Genomic DNA, 16,913 nt, shown 5'->3' on the forward strand with positions numbered 1-16,913 from the left:
CTAAAACTGTCTGCTCTTCAGGGCAGGAACTCTGCCTACCTCTGTCTGGAAAATAGCTACCATGGTTTGCGCACACGTATAACATAATCTTGCATTTTCTCTAAAGTATTGAAAGGGGGCTAGCAACTGCTGGGGGGACAGGGTGTATATGACATTGTCTAAACTTAAGTTTTGCTACTATGTTGACAAAGTTAAAAACAGCAAACTCCCCTAGTGTAGGTGCTGCTATGTCCTGTATAAAAGGGTTTGTACTGGTATTATTTATTCCAGTTTGGCAAAGCGAAATAAGCGGCTTATACTAGCATAAGTGGTGGTTTAAAAAACAAAACAAAAAACACTCCCCTTTCAGACAGGCCAATAAAACAGTTAGTGTATAGGAGGCCTGCTTTTTTGTGTTTTCCTGCAGGGGTGGGGAATGGGAAATCAAACACTTTATAGTTGTCCAGTGAGTGGCTCACTGATCTACTTCTGTATGCTTCATTTAATTCCAAGTGGAAACTACTTGAGAGAGCTCTTCTGGTTTGGAATTCAGATTCAGCAGGAGAGGGTGTTAATGTTCAACAGCTGTCATCTGTTAGGTGCTAATCTGGCCACTTGTTAGTGGAAGATACCTTCCATTATATCAAGCATAGCTCTGCTTGGCTGGGGTGAGGAGACTTTTTTGCAAACTTTTCTTTAATGAGCAAGTAAAATACCCGATTTTGTATTGCATCCATGATTTTGATGTAGGGCGGGCCAATAAACTTTATATGATTGGTAGTCCTAAATTTGTTTTCAGCATTGCTGTAGCTTTGTTGGTCCCAGGATATTAGACACGGTGGGTGAGGGTAATATCTTTTATTGGCCCAATTTTTGTTGGCAAGAGACAAGCTTTTGAGCTATACAGAGCTCTTCAGACCTGATGCTTGTCTCCTATTTAGCAACAGCACTTGGTCCGATTAAAAGACAAATGCTAAATTTAATCTGTTTTAAACATGGAATATCTCTCCATTCAGAATCCTGATCTTTCAACTGATTTCTTTTTAAACTTCCAATTCTTATTTATGCATTCTGTCTTAAATAAATCTGATAGATCTGAAAACTCTCAGGAGGGAAGAGAGGACATTGAGTTTGATCCAAGCTTTAGCACTGATTGTGTGCCCAGACTTGTTAACTTTCGTTCAGGTTTGAAGAGCATTAGCATTACTAGAAGTAACAGAAGGGGAGGAAAAATAAAAGGTTTTAAATAGTAAAGTATCTACATTGGCACACAACCGTATATGCAAGTCTTGAACACTTCTGCTTTCTAAAATTACACAACTTTCCCTTATTGCCTTCTATCTACTCCTGTATTTCTTGAGCAGGTGTTATTACTAAGTGTATGGGTATCTACTCTAAGTGCTCCAATGCATGCCTCTATCAGTTGATCACTTTTTTGGCCTGCCAGCCTTGATATTGTGTGTGAATTTACATTGCATGAGGTACAGTTTGCAAACCAAACTAGCTGTAGGCTAGCTGGGCTTTTGTAAATATTCAGCAGGCCTTTGGAACTTGGGTCAAGTCCATCTGTGGATTTTGGAGAACTGGCTGTGCTCAACAAAGGAAGGTTATTTCCAGAGTTGTTCATGCCTTGAAACTGGCCTGATCACTTCATGCTGGCAGTGATAGTCAGAAACTTCAAATGCTAATCTTTCTGGAGAGGAGTTGGGATGGGAACAGTAGTGTGAATGCCACCTGGTGGCAATGAGTAGCAGTTCACGAGGCTCTGTATTTCACTTGGCGATGTATCTCCATGCTTATTTCACAGAAAGATTAATGTTCTAGTTTACAATGAGTGAAATTAAACTTGTAAAGCTTTCCCTTGTTTTTTCCCAGCATGACCTCCCTTCTTCCAAACCTTGGAGCTCTCCTGTCTGTTGAAAGTTGCATGTTAACCTTGCATCTAAAAGCAAAACTGTCTAAAGACTGAAGAGTAAACTGTGTATCGACTTCTCTCTCAGATCACAATCCTAACATTCACTCTGCCGAAGGTGGAGAATCAGTCAGGCTATTGGAATCAGGAGAACAAATAAACTGCTGTTCTGTATTCGTCTTCTGCTGTAACCTAAGCAACATGGCTATATCTCGTACAATACATTTTGTTTCTTTCCAGGTGTAGAGGAAGACTTATAGTCATGTTCCTTGTCTTAAGGTCAAATAACTCAAACACTAAGTGCAGCTCATCTTTGAGCAGTGGTGTTTGTCTGGCATAGTCTGATAGTGAAATTTGGCTCTTAGGTAACATTGCCAGTAACATTAACTGTCTCGCTCCATGCTAAACTTGAGATTTTGAAACCACCCTCCAGTACAGGTCTAATGGCTGGACACTAGCTGCACGATATCGAAAAGGTCACTTAAAAAGAATGGGGGTTAAGCGAAAGGATGTTCTTGTGGTGCATCCTTTCTCTGTACCCCGGGATTATTCTGGTTTCACTTTGAGAGCGTTCTGTTATGTTACACAAATAACCCAGATTGGAGGGGGAAGGAGGAAACATAAAACATTTGTTCCCTAAGTCTTACACTTGGACCTGTCTTTTTTTTTTAAGAGAACACACTGCTAGTGTCTAATCCCAGTTTCCATTCTAGATGAAAATGCAAAATCATCAATCCACAGTTCACTTGGTGCAGTTTCTCATAAGAGATTGTTCGTGGCAGTGGGGATTTATGAATGTGTACATGACTGCCTCTTTTGATGTCCTTTTGCAGGGCCACGATGGGCATCCTGGAATATTGGCGTGTTCATTTGTATTCGCTGTGCTGGGATCCACCGGAATCTAGGAGTTCACATATCCAGGGTGAAATCTGTCAATCTCGACCAGTGGACTCAAGCGCAGATACAAGTAAAAATGGAGCTGGACCATATAATTTGAACAGAACTGTTGCTCTGGCAAAATGGGATTCAGTAAATCTTAAAATACATGTCTGAGAGAGTCCAGTGGAAGGAGACTTTAAAACGATCACCAAAGGTTTCCTCCCTATATGGTTAAAAAAACCACTCACAACACTGTGTTGACTGATTAAAATAATGGCCTGTAGGAGTGTGACAGACTTCCCTGAGTTAAAAACAGGCTCTGGTTATATTGATAAAACATTTGTCCGAAACAAGTAACTGCTTCGAGAAGCATGCACTTGTCTCTGGCTTTAGTTGGTGGATCTGCCTCACCTACTTTGGGCTGTACAGAAGGGAGATCACAAATTAGCCAAGCCTGAAAAGGTGTCTCATTGCCCTAGCACAAACACACCCCTAAGCGCCGGTGTGTCTTGTTTGAGTTTGGTTAGCCCTGGAGGCTGATAACAGCTGTTGCAATAGGAATCCTCTGCTCAGCCAGCTCTTGTTCACTCCTAAACTCTAGCATTAGATAATTCTCAAGACTTATAGCTATTATTCCTTTAATTGGGATCTCAAAGCTTATTTCTAAGACTTTATAATGCCTCCAACCTAGAAACCTAGTAAGCTTCCAAGCTAGAAAGTCTGTCTTATGGAAAGACTAAGCACTATATGTATCACATGGCATACAGACAGCTAAAGAGCAGGAGGCAAGATGGGCACAACCCTAATACATGGAAGCGTGTAAATGCTGGTGAGGGAGAGCTACCTGGGGTGGAACTAGAGCAATGGCATGGGATTTAAAAAGTGTAGGTTGACTATCGGGAAACATTACCAGTCAGGCTTCGAGTTACAGAATAGTCTCCCAAGGAAAATGGTGAGTCTTGGAGATGAAAGGACCAGTCCTGCACTGCTCAGGGGATACACTGTCTGACTTGATGGGGTTTTCTTTTCTGTATGTTCTGAGTATGAAATTCCCCTAAGGATGAAAACCTCCCTCGTGCACCTCCTGTGCAACGAAGCTTCAAATCCACAGGGTCTCCTGGCTGCTCAAAGGTTTAAGGCTCAGTTTATTCCAGTTAAGTGATGTTGAGCACTCTCAATATTTGGGTTTTCAGTCTGCTGCAAAGGCACAGAACAGGCTTCAGAGATCTGTCTAAAAATACTTCTGCTAGTTTAATAGAGGAGCTTAAGACTCTTGGAGGGCGGCCTTGCACCATGGGTCTGTATGACAGAACTTTCGTATGCTGAAACAAATGGCTTACAATCTCTCTTTTGAATTGCAGTGTATGCAGGAGATGGGAAACAGAAAGGCAAATCGTCTCTATGAAGCCTACCTGCCAGAGACCTTCAGGCGGCCTCAGACAGACCAGTATCCTTTCTTTGCTTGCTACTTGGGAATATAGGAGACTTAACCATGAAAAGCCTCTCTACAAAGAGGGCAACTGCTCATCTTTGTGCCTGAGTGTCAGCCATGAAAACAAGTTCCTAGCTAGGCACTCTCTGTGCAATGCTTCAGATTTAGTACATTACTGTTTTCAATGGAAGAGCTCTGAGTGATCCTTGCTGAGCTCTGTAGAGTATAAGAATTAAGTAAAACCAGTCTGTTACAACTTGAAGCCCTTGCATGGCATATGCCTTGTCAGTTCGCTAGCAAACTGAAGGGTTGAATTTCAAAAGCACCAAGGACTTTGAGTTCCCACTGAAGCTGGTGGGAGCTGCACGTGTTCGGTGCCTTTTGAAAATGTTTGAACATTTTAAGTTAGAGAAGGTCTCCTAGACTGCAGGGGCATAGTGCTGTAAATGGAGTGAGAAGCAGGATTGTTGCTCAGTGGCCCATTTGTTTGTAATATAAAAAGATAACACTGAAGACAGGCTCCCAGGGTATGTCTATACAGCAACTAGATACCTGCCTGTGCCAGCCGATTTGGGCTCTCAGGGCTCAGGCTGTTTCATTGCTGTTGACTTCCAGGCTGGAACCTGGGCTCTGGGACCCTCCCACCTTGCAGGATCCTAGAGCCCAGGCTCCAACCCGAGCCTGGAAGTCTACATGGCAGTGAAACAGCCCCGCAGCCTAAGCCATGCAAGCCCGAGTCAGCTGGCATGAGCCAGCTCTGAGTTTTTCTTTGCTGTGTAGACAGACCTTCAGACACATGGGATCCCGTATCTCAGAATGATTTGTGCCAATGCAAGATTGTAAGGAATGTGTGCACAAGGTAGATGCTACTTAGTGTTGGTGCTAACAAATGACTAGATAAATACTGATCTTTATTAAAAACTTCTCTAATAGTTACTGTGCAGTTTTCTTAAAGTGCAATAGCAGCAAAGAGTCCTGTGGCACCTTATAGACTAACAGACGTATTGGAGCATAAGCTTCCGTGGGTGAATACCGACTTCGTCTGATACTTAAAGTGCAATGTGGCCTTCACTAGTAACTCTGTACGTAACTCCTTTCTGTATTGCTCATGGTCTTTAGCAAAGCTTACTGGGCTGTGGCATCTTGCTACAGTGGACCAAGAAATGACTATTTAACTTGCTCTAATAAAAATGTCACCTGAGGAGGCAAGGAAAGCCAACACCTTGTATGGTGTGTGGATCCCAGTGAACAGCAAGTCAGCCATTGCTGGGAAGGAATGTTGGTGAGGAAACTGCCTTGAACAAAGACAGTAACTGAAGTTAGGTCTTAGCCTGTAGAAAGCATATTTTTACTTTGTTTGCTTGTAACCCTTCCTGTCTTGGTATCATGTAAACCTATGACTTTCTGTTAAATGTGTTTTACTGTAAACTGGTGCTGTGCTGTGATTGCGATAAGTATTTGTCAAACACCAGTTGAGCTGCAGTGTATTGACTCTAAGTTCATTGCTCCTTTATATCTTTTGTGAATGTACAGTGAAGGGGACTGTGCCTTGTGGAGAGACACATCCGAGGAGCTTGGAGGCTAGAGTTCATTGATTGTTAACTGCTAGGCAAGGTTAGGACTGGTAGAGGTTCAGGGAGTTTGCTGGTAAGGAAGGCAGACTGGTGTGGCAGGAAGCTGACACACAGGCTAATCTCCAGCAAAGCTCACTCTTGCTGAGGCAGGGGTTTAACACAGTGGCCTCATGGCTCTGGCTATCCTCAGCAGCTTGTTTATATAACTTTAGATCTAATAACTTCACCCACTCACTTCAGGAGAATATTTAGCATTGACAACTTTGACACTAATTTAAAGGAACAAAAATAAAATTACTGTTGCAAGAGAACTTCCTTAAACTGCCATTATTTTGTGGTCACAAAAAGTGTTTTGTCGAACTATTTAACGTGTCTATATAGACAGCTTCAACTTTTGAGTCATTCATCCTTAACCAGCCTCTTGCAGAGCAGTGGAGGGCTTTATCAGAGACAAATATGAAAAGAAGAAATACATGGATCGAAGTCTTGACATCAGTGCACTTAGGGTTAGTCTCTAGTTCCTAAGAACTTTTGTGTAGAAGACCAATCATAAGCTTGTAAACGCTGACCTGATATCTTTGTCTTATCCTGAATTTACTTGTTATCATAAAATTGTCTCCAAAACCATCAGCTGACAAATGTACAGGACTAGCCATCTTGACTTATTCCTCAACTGCAACTGGGTAAATTGTATTTTCAATAGGGTCACAGACTTTTTGGAAGTATTTCTCTTGTGTTGGGAATTTTAACTATTTGGAACTCTACTCATTCTCCAAAAGCAGGGACTATCTCATGGCCATGCTGCAGTTGTATCCTCTGTTACAGCTCTAAATTACCATGTGTACACATGGCAAAACTGGTTTTAAACTATTAACCAAGGCACTGGGGAAAATTGGTTGCTGGCTAAGGGGAGGTGTTTATAAGCCAAAGTAGTTATCTAACTAGCCTCTACTTTTCATGTTGGTAAAAGGTGCAATTCATTACGAACTTGCTTGGAAAAACTCTATTTCTATTTTTATTTTAACTTCCCCATTACTATGGGCTGAGCTTTGACCCTCACTTTTGTTTGATTCTTTGTACAGAAAGAAAAAGATGACAAATGGAAAAGGAATAGTGAGTCAGCATCAGAGAAGAAACTGGAACCTGTTATCTTTGAGAAAGTGAAAATGGTAAGGCAAAAAGTACAATCATGGGTCAATTGTAAAGGTCTATCTAGAAAGATACAGGGGTTTTTCAAGTGTAGTAGAGATGGAACAGCTTACTATGGAAATATGAGATTTTTCTGGTCTCTTCCTATTAAGAAGTTAATGCATTGAATCACGCTGGTGCTCTGTGTATTTCAGTGTCTTGTCTATAACAGGCCAATACCAGGTGCTTAGAGAGGGGTTCATTTCTCTTCTCGCCCCGCCCTCCCCCCCCAATTTACAGACAGCTCTCAATCACAATTGCCATTTCTATGTATTCTCCAACCCTGGGATGCTGTTTGTCTCCTCTCTCCCATTCCTGTCTTGTCATGGTTTATCTAGTGACTATAGCCCTGTGTTGATACCTTCAAACCCTAATTTAACAATAAGAAATTAGTCTTTTTGTGGCATTTCATCTCCAAATAAGGGCTGCTCGTTTCTCCTGGATCAGTTTAGTTTGCTCAAAACAATGAAATTCTTGTTTTTGTACCATTCCTCTCCACACTCCCTACCCCCAATAAGCGTGTAGTAGATTCTAGCTCCCTTCTTTACAGTAAAGGCATGTGACATCTAATTTTGTGTAACCCCACAATGACTTTTTCAAGGGACTGAGTCTTATTCTTCTCCCATCTGGCTAACTGCATTTTACTAGCTAATAAACTGAAGTGTATAGTGGTTCTTGGTATACCACAAGCCGCTTAGTTTGATGTTAAAACCTACACTTGTATTCAGTAATGGAAACTGAAAACATAAGACTAATCCTTTTCCAATTAGGGTAAATTCTCCTCCACCTGAATCTTAACGCTATTGCAGTTACTCCCAGGACAAAGGCAAACAGAATAGCAGAAGCAAGTAGTCAAACTCCCCCTTTGGCTGTCAGTCCTGATGCTCGTTCTTAAGCGATAATGCCTGTCAGTTAAATAAGTCGCATACATAGTTGCGGAAGTATAGTTGGAGCATGGGTTATCAGCTGAAGTTCAGAGTGCATACTGGGCAAGTGTTCACAAATACGTAGCTTCCTTGTCAAGATAAGCTGTGTCTCTTGACTGTCCCTCCCATTAACTTCAAGATGGGAAATGCAAGACAATACTCTGGAGGTTTGGGACGGGATATGTTTCAGAAAATCCTAGTGTTTACACTAAACCTCATAGTACCAGAATGGTTCTATGATCCTGCTCAGGGTTTTCTGAAGATACTTCATATGTGAACATGCAAATCTTGTAATATCATATCTCATCTGGCAGTACTTCAGAGTAGAAGGGGCAAATGCTGGGAAGCTTTAAGTCCCCTTCTGGCTGATTTTATAAAATGTATAAAGTATATGGCACTCTGAGCTGTCCAGGGATCTGTCAGCAGTGATCAGAGATTCAGCCCTATCTTTCCTCTTTAGATAAGTAACTAGATCTAATGACTTTTGTCTAGTATTACTGTGTATTTATTTATTTATTATTAGACTTGCTTGATTATGGCAGAAGAGTTATCCCAGTTCAAGATACAAGCACGGCACTCCGTCCGATTTGTTTACTTGATTTGGTAGGAAACTGAGCCTGACTCTTTAACTGCTTTAACTTCAGTTTTCAAAGTGTGTAACCCTGTCAATTTGAACTGGATCAAATGCAGTCATAATTCAAGCCCAGAATCCTTATCCTTTCCTTTTCACAAAGGTTAAGTAGAAGGTTTGAACAACTGCAAGATTTCTGGATTTTAATATTGTCGTTTTTTTTTTAGCCACAAAAGAAAGATGAAATGCAGCCACCAAGAAAAAGTCCCCCTAAATCTACTGAACCTGTAATGGATCTGCTAGGACTTGGTAAGAGAATGTTCCAAAGCATGTGACTCTCTCTGAAAAGTATTGAGTAGTACAGAATGGTCTTAAATGTGGTGCCCATAGGTAGGTGGCAGCTGCTAAAGCCCATAATCCTTTGGGGATATATTCTGGCAAGGCCATCTAGAAGGCAATCTAAATTACACTCTTTTCTTCTCTTTCTCTCTCTCCTCTACCGGGCCCTTCCCTTCCCCCCAAAAAAGGAGGGGGACAAACAAACCTTTTTGGAAGTAAACAGTTGAATGGCCTCTGGAAATGAGTGCGCCTGCCTGTTTCAGTGAATACTTGCTGTTTCCCTGAGTTAGAGCAGCCTTAAAAGCTCACTTCTCCCACCACTCCCTAAGGTGAAGGGAACTTTCTAACTGGAAAATCGGACATGACATCATGATGCAGGAAGGGTCTCTTTGACTTTAGGTTCTTCTTAAAGGTACTTGCCAATAGTGCTGTGAGGAGGCGGTAGCTATCCCAGGGTGGATTGATTCAAATCGTGATTGCAATCAGTGATTTAAATCTGCTCGCTGGAAATGTTGATTTAAATCATCAGTTGTAATCTTGTTTTGCATCTGCACTTCAGTTATTTTCCTAAAGAGGTTGATTCCTATTGGTTGATACCATTTAAACATGTTGACTTGCAATTAAATATAGCTGTTACACTAAATTTTTGGTATTGTTTGCTAATCGGGAGGCTACATTATATCTATATACATTTAAGCATACACGCTTATTTAAACATTTGCAGCTTAACAGACGTTTATTCAGATTCTTAATTTTTACATTTTATTAGAAAAAAATTATCCAGCACATTTAGGGTTGTTTTATTTAACTGATTTATTTAACAAAGGTCGTATCTGTCGTCAGTGTATTGAGCAGTCGTCATGGCCTTTAAGATATAAAAACTAGTAGCTCCCATCCTCTTCTGTTCACAGATTAGAAGGGGTGGGGCTGGGGAATTGTGTTTTTTGTGCTTTTTTTAAAATCCCAGTCAGTTTCTCAACTTTACAGGAACTAGTCATTGAACTAAATTAACTGCAATGAAAAAAATATTCTCTATACCTGCAGAAGAGGCTACTTCTGTCAAAAGCTGACTTAGCCAACTCTGGTTCCAGTTACTTAGCCAGTGACTTCTACCAGTTCAGTGGTTTGTTTCTTTAAAACTTCAGCTGTAAACATTGAATATTTTTATGTAATTGACTTGAATAGACCTGATATAAGTTTAGGCCTTAATATGGGTTGTCATAATTTTAAATTTAATTTTAAATATTTTATTTTTTAAAAGGAAACTGTATTTAACTTTAAAAATCCTTTAATCCACTTTAGCATGCTATATTACAATGGGTGAGGATTACAGCTATGGAAATTACCTGTGGTATCTAGGGCATTCAGCGCACATACATTTTTCCTATTATAGATACCATCTTTTGTGATGTCCTTTGGAGCGTAGAGGTAGCCTATGGGCGTAATTTTAGCTTTCCAAGCAGTTTGATTCTTTAGGAATCTAAATATAAGTGAAACTAAACAAGTCAGCTTTCTATCCCAGAGGGGTATAATCCTCCCTGCAAAACTTTATCCCAGTAACAATATGCCACCTAAAACTGACATCGTATGGCCCTATGCCCCAGCAGAGCACTCCTACCTTGCTCTTTGGTGCACGAGTCTATTGTGGTTCAGGTTTTACAAAACGTTTTGCAGGTTACCTCTGAATAGCTTTGTGCGTGAGGCATTCCTGCCAGCATAAGATTCTCTCAGGGTGGCAAACGGTAGCACTAAAGATCCATGCTTCAGTGATTCCTAATCATGTTCGGGGCAGAATGTGCCTCTGAATGCCGCAGATGGTGATTTGTGAAGGGCTCTGAATAGAAATGTGAGTTCTAATAAGACTTGTAGTGCTTATTTCCTGCTGCAGGCGAATGAGGGAAACGTAACTCCCGAGAGTAGCTGAATCAAAGCCCTCCAGTGCACCTAATGCAGCTCCAGCACTTGGCGTTGCAGCAGAAATATGCACTGTCCCCTGCACAGCAGCTGCACTACGATAGCAGCACGACATGTGCAGCAGTCATTTGCTTCCACCCGCGCCTGCTGCTTTGAGTTTCAGGAGGGGTGGCGGTGGCTCAGCATACGGCAAGATGCTTTTTGTACCAAAAGGGCTTTTGCTGCACTGGGTGGGGAAGCAAAGCAAAGAGCCAAGCAGTGGGCCGCTTGGGTCACATAGGGCTCCACCTTAATCTGCAGTCCCTGCACATGGCAGCTTATTTGGCGGACCACTCGCCACCTTACCTCAGCTGGCAGGAAGGCTGGCTAGCCATATTAGGCGTCTAACCTTTATATGTCACTCAGATGTTCCTGTGACCAGCACTGTCCCAAATGGAAGACCCAGCAGCAGTTTAGAGAAAGATCTAGATCTCTTTGGTTCCGTGGAATCTAACTCGCTCTCTGACTCCAAGGTGAGTAGTGTGTGGTAATAGACTTCCCCAAACACTGCCAGGTGGCTACATTGAGCACGGAGAAGGCCTGCATGTTTTCATCCTCAGTGTTCACAAAGGTGAGCGTGTCACAGTCGTCTGTTTCTCCCCAGGTCACTGGCTCTATGCCAACAGCTGGAAGCGCTGGGTCTGTTCCTGAAAACCTGAACCTTTTTCCTGAGCCAGGAAGTAAAGTGGAGGAAACGGGAAAGAAACAACTCTCTAAAGACTCCATTCTTTCCCTGTATGGTTCTCAGACACCCCAGATGCCTGCCCAAGGTACTGCACATCGTGGGGGAAGGAGGGAGCAAGCTAAAAGTTTTCTGCCACTGATTGGGATGTCCTGAGAGCTTTAAATTGACAGATCTGAATTGCTTCTAGTGCAACTTTTTTGGATTAATGTGAGACCTGTTACAAGTGGGCAGGTATTCCTTGAGGAATTCCTTTGTTTTGGGGTGTAAAATGTACAATCTATGAGCTGGCTCTGGCCCACAAGGTGTATTTATGTAGCCTGCAGAATGTATTTGGACTGTCCAGATTCTAAGCTCTTTTTTTTTCTTTTCTTTTCTTTTTTTTTACAAAACTCTAGCCCTCATGGTTGTGAAGAAAACCTTTCAGGTGTGAGCCAAAATGTAGTCCTATCTTCAGGCAGCTTTAGGGGGTGGACTCCTTGTATCCTGTTAATCTCATCAGAGTGTCAACTCTACTTCATTGCCAGCATTAGCTATTCACTTGCTGATCCTTTTAGTGGGTGGAATGGGGAAGGGCATGAGGGATGCCCACTAGTAGGTGAGAATTGTGTGTTTTAGGGAAGGAAATGGAGGGAAGAGGGAAGAGCTGGAGATTCACAAGAGGAGGGAAAGAAACCAAGAAGATAGAGCAGTGGCTTTGAAGGGGAGCATATTTCTCACTGATCCTTACTGAGTGAGATGATAAGGTCCTGAATAATAATCCCCAGTTTAGATCCTGCATACGGGCCCCTTGATCTGTGTGCAGACTTCCCTTTGCCATTGGGGATTTCTACTGTGTCTTGAGAGTTGTACGTAGACCTCCTTATACCCCCGTCTATGGGCAGTAATTACAGGGGAATTCTGCCCTGTCCTCCAAGTAGGTCTGATATTCCTGTTGATATTTGCATTTAAAATGCTCGTGATATCTCCTCGCTCTAGCAAGGGTATCGCTATGCAGTGACAATACTGAAGTGCAATTGCAATTCAGCTCCTTTAGAGTTAGCAAGAGGAGCCGTTGTCCACGGATGCCTCTTCCTCCCCTGATTTCTTGTCTTCTAGTCCTTGAGTTTTATTCATCCTGTTTTGCATGCTGTAATACCCCCGCTCCTCCCCAGAACTGCCAGCCTCCTGGCAGAGGACAGATTACATTTGGATCCAGTTGGTGCCCTGTCCCCTGCTCAGGAGTCATGGTGATCAGAGGAACTTGTCCCAGGGATTGAATATGCTGCATCTACGTTGCGTGTGTTGGCCCGGGGAGTAATGGACCAGAACTGGAACTTCAGTCTGCAAAATACTAGCAGTCGGCCAGCCCTATATTTCTTTTAAAAGGACCTATTTCAGTTCTTGCAATAATAAATAAGTGTGTGGCAATTCTGCTCAAGGCATATGTCAGCCAAATCCCAGTTTCCCAAAAATCAGCATTGAGTGTATTTCTTTCCCCCTATGGCCACTTACCTTCTTGCCCTGTTCCAGGAGCAATGTTCATGGCCCCAGCTCCGATGGCATACCCTGCAGCGTACACTGGCTTTCCAGGTGTTGCCCCACCCAGCAGCGTGATTGGAGGCATGATGGCCCCGCCAGTAGGAATGATGGCACAACCAGGAGCTCCAGGGATGGTGAGCCCCATGGCTATCCCAGCTGGATACGTGGGTGGCATGCAGACGGCTGTCATTGGCGTCCCCAATGGAATGATGTCAGCACAGCAGGCCGGATACGTTGCTGGCATGGCCGCAGTACCACAACCAGTGTATGGTGTGCAGCCAGCTCAGCAGCTTCAGTGGAACATTGCGCAGGTGAGAGGGACTTGTTCCTGCTCGAATCAAGCTTTAGTATTTGCCTTTCTTCCGAGCATCTTAAAATGCTTCACACATACGAAACGAATGATAGCAGCAGCCTGGAAGGTGGATCCCTTCTTGGAGATAGGCAGACGGAGGGATGGAAAAGCTAAAACTTGCCCAGGGTATCTTAGGACGCTGGCAGAGCCAGGAGCCTTGACACCTAAGCCCATTCTAGTCACTTGTTGTGTCCTCCTTAGCATCAGAGCTTTCTCCGTGGTGGTCCAAATTGCAAAACCATTGTGCAGTTTGGTAAAACCCTGCCCACCAAACCTCAGAACTGAAATAAACGTGCTCCAGCGCAGAGCTCGGTCGTTTAGCCCAGGGCTGGAATAGGAGGTGTTGCATGAGCAGACAGAGTTGCTGCCATTGGAAAGTTCTCACAACTCTCAGTGTGGCCTAGATGCCAGCAAGGCACAGGCGAGAGTTATTCCATGACTACCACGTCACCCAGAACTGCAAAGAGGGGAGCTGGCTCCAGATGAATCTTCCTGCATGCTTCTACTCTAAGCCCCATTGCCTGTGTTATGTCTGACTTCATAAGAAGTTGGCAGGGTATGATACTTCTGTACTGGGATAAATAGGGTGTGTTTTCAATCTGGCTCTAATTAGATTGTATGTAAGAGGCCTCTAGGATACTGTAGGAAATGAGACTGTTGCCTTGTCTTTGGCCTTTCGTTTTAGCAAAATACATTAGATTAAGCTGTCACTTCTTCAAGCCTCTTGCCAGAGACGGCTGTCAAGCAGCAAGAGCTAGACTCCTTACCTTACCTTTTGGTTACACGGCTTTTCCCCCTCCAAGACTTGGATCCCCAGCACGTACTTTACGTGAAGTCTGTGCTTTAGTCCCATAAAAGTCAATAGGACTATCCCATGTGCTGAACTTTAAGCCTGTACCAAGTGCTTTCCTGGCCTGGGGTCTAGATTATTATTTTTTTTCCTGCTGTGTGTTAGAATGATTTCCCTGACCTGGCTTGTCTCCTTTCCTTCTCAGATGACCCAGCAGATGGCTGGGATGAACTTTTATGGAGCTAATGGCATGATGGGATATGGACAGTCAATGGGCGGAGGAAGTGCCCAAGGAACCAATCAAACCCTCAGCTCTCAAATGTGGAAATAACCCTCTTCCTCCCCTGTATTATGACCACTTTTTTTTTTGGCCTTTTGTTCTGTTTTAAAACTGCTCCATGAGACATTCAGGGTTTGTTTCTGCCTCTCTGTTCAGCCTGAACCTTTGTGTTCCCCATAACTGAGACCCATCTCTTCCTTTAACTGTCAAAACCACAGGGAAACCTCAGTGACCAGAACACCACTTTCAACTCCTGCATTCAGCACAGTGAAATGCAAATGCTCTTGGGGGCACTGTCTCCCCCTTCTCGGCATCTCAGGGGAGGGATGATTGAGGTAGCTGAATTGAATTACGTTACTGGCTTCACATCGGGCCTTTGGGGAGTTGGATTTAAATAAAATGGTATTGGTGGGTTTTTGTTTGCTAAGGGAAAGCCCCTGAGGAACTGGATTTTAATCCAACCTAAATCTTGCCACCTCGGTTCTTCTCTCTTGCTGTGGCGTTCTTTCGAGCTGAGGCCTCTCTGTGCTTGGCTAGTCAAACTTCATTGGAACCAAAGTCATGTTGAAGACCCCTCCTGTGACCAAACAGGAGTGTCACACAAGATGGAACGCACACTGTGTTTGGAATGTGAAACTTTGCACTTCTTCAGAGTGGCTTTTTCTGTCTAATCTGTGGTGTTGATGTAATTTAAAACAAACCAAAACAAAAAACAAAAAAAAACTTTTAATGAACTAACCAAGATAATTAATTTATAGAGGGCCAAGAGCCCATCACAAGTATTTCTTACACTTTTAAAATTACCATGACATCCTAATTTATACTTTTTTCATATCTGTTTTTGTTCTTGTGTAGTCCCCATCCCCAGCTTTCTCTTGACATTCTGATACCGAAGCATAGAAGGGGGGAGCATGGGGGCAGGTTTTTCTTGTCCTTCACAGCCACCTCACTAGAAAGCATACATTTGAAAGATTGCATCAGCGTGAGCAAAAAAGTGCGACATACTTGGTTTACTTTATCCTGTGTATATGTAAATTCCTTAATAAAACATTGCAGTGAAACATCAGTTGACTTCATATTCTTTTTGGCTCTTAAATATTTCATTTGGAATCTGTCAAATCACCAGTGATACAATGAGTTAATCACCTCTGGGTTCAGGGGTTCAGATCCCTAATCAAATGTTTGCTGTCCCTTTAGTCCACAGTGGGAACATGACCACTTTATTAGACTAGAACACAAATGTACTGCTTATCTGGCCCAGGATTCTAAGGGCTTGTCTACATGCAAATTTGGACTAGTTTAACTAAGTGATTTGCAAATCAACTGAGTTCATACAGTGTTTGCACCTGGTTAACAAAAATCCATCTACCTTAACTAAATTGTGCATACAGCAAGGCAAATAAAACTTGAACACTGTACACACAATTCTGTTCTCTCTGAAATACAGCCGTCTTAACTGTCAGGGTTATAATGCTGTAACCAGATCCTCTGATAAGTTTTTAATATCTTAATGAACCTTAAAGAATCTGGTTTCCCACAACTTTTCAAGACTGGATAAATTTAGGTGATCTTTAAGTTCCATCTTTGCTCAGTTTGTCAACAGTCCTACTAGGTCTTTTGCAGATGAAATTGACACACTGAATTTGCAAAATTTGTCTTATATTTTTGCTGGTAAGTCATTGTAGATTCGTGGATAATGCATGTACTCCTATTGTGGCAAAATGTTCCAGAGCAAGGACCTCTTGTAGGAAAACATCCTGCACTAATATTTTTAGTAAACTTGTAGATGGCAGGGTGTCAAATTCTCTGCACCGAGGAAGTGGCAGGTGGAGAATGTGATGTGAAATCATCCACTTTGGTCAGCAGTTGCTGCTTCTGTATTTAGTCAACTGCACGTATATACAGTAGAAATGAAGAATAGCCTAAATTTCAGGGTGTTTCTATAGGGCTGGTGCAGGGGCTGGTGCAGAGCCTGTTGTGCTGATGGCATAAGGTTTGTGGAAAATGAGAAACAGCATCAGAAAACACACAATGTAGTGAAGGCAAACTCTTGAAACTTCCTTTATCCTGTAGTACAAGAACCAAAGGGTCACCTAACCTAAACGATGACACAGATATGAAAGGAAATACTTTTCTGGGACTGGATAATAAAGGCAAATACCTTGGTAGGAATATGCAGTTATTCTAGATGAGAACTTGAGTGCTTTCAGTTCTCATGCCTTAGGGTGCTACCTGAACAATGGCTGGGTGAGGAAGAAATCTACCTCACTGTACAGTGTTCAGTCACTTGCATATGGTTCTTTTTCCCAATCCACTAAAGTATTCTCTGCCATCACTGTTGGGAGGTGAATGGTATACCACATCCAGCATTGCATTGCATTTCCTTTTCCTCTGAACTGTGGCCATTAAGTTTGTGCATCAAACAATAGTGACCATTTCAAAAACAGCAGAAGTAAATCCATACTCTGGTATCAAGAGTCTTCCAGAATTCAGCTCACTTTTGAATCTAGCAAACAGCCTCAAACATGTAGTTGG

At 42.6% G+C, this 16,913-nt stretch overlaps 1 protein-coding gene across 3 annotated transcripts in view; it reads left to right on the forward strand.

Annotated features, from left to right (window-relative positions):
* Positions 1-15,444, forward strand: part of SMAP2 (small ArfGAP2) — a 34,424-nt gene extending 18,980 nt beyond the window's left edge. For all 3 annotated transcript variants that reach the window (XM_073317806.2, XM_073317808.1, XM_073317805.2), the window contains 9 exons: positions 2,725-2,858; positions 4,132-4,217; positions 6,204-6,282; positions 6,859-6,945; positions 8,689-8,770; positions 11,120-11,226; positions 11,358-11,523; positions 12,948-13,267; positions 14,304-15,444. In XM_073317806.2, the coding sequence (XP_073173907.1) occupies positions 2,725-2,858; positions 4,132-4,217; positions 6,204-6,282; positions 6,859-6,945; positions 8,689-8,770; positions 11,120-11,226; positions 11,358-11,523; positions 12,948-13,267; positions 14,304-14,429 (1,187 nt within the window). In that variant the 3' untranslated portion in view covers positions 14,430-15,444. The remainder of the gene's footprint in view (positions 1-2,724; positions 2,859-4,131; positions 4,218-6,203; positions 6,283-6,858; positions 6,946-8,688; positions 8,771-11,119; positions 11,227-11,357; positions 11,524-12,947; positions 13,268-14,303) is intronic.
* Positions 15,445-16,913: the final 1,469 nt, after the last annotated feature.

This window comes from Lepidochelys kempii, chromosome 19 (assembly GCF_965140285.1).
Source record: "Lepidochelys kempii isolate rLepKem1 chromosome 19, rLepKem1.hap1, whole genome shotgun sequence".
Classification (NCBI taxonomy): Eukaryota; Metazoa; Chordata; order Testudines; family Cheloniidae; genus Lepidochelys; species Lepidochelys kempii.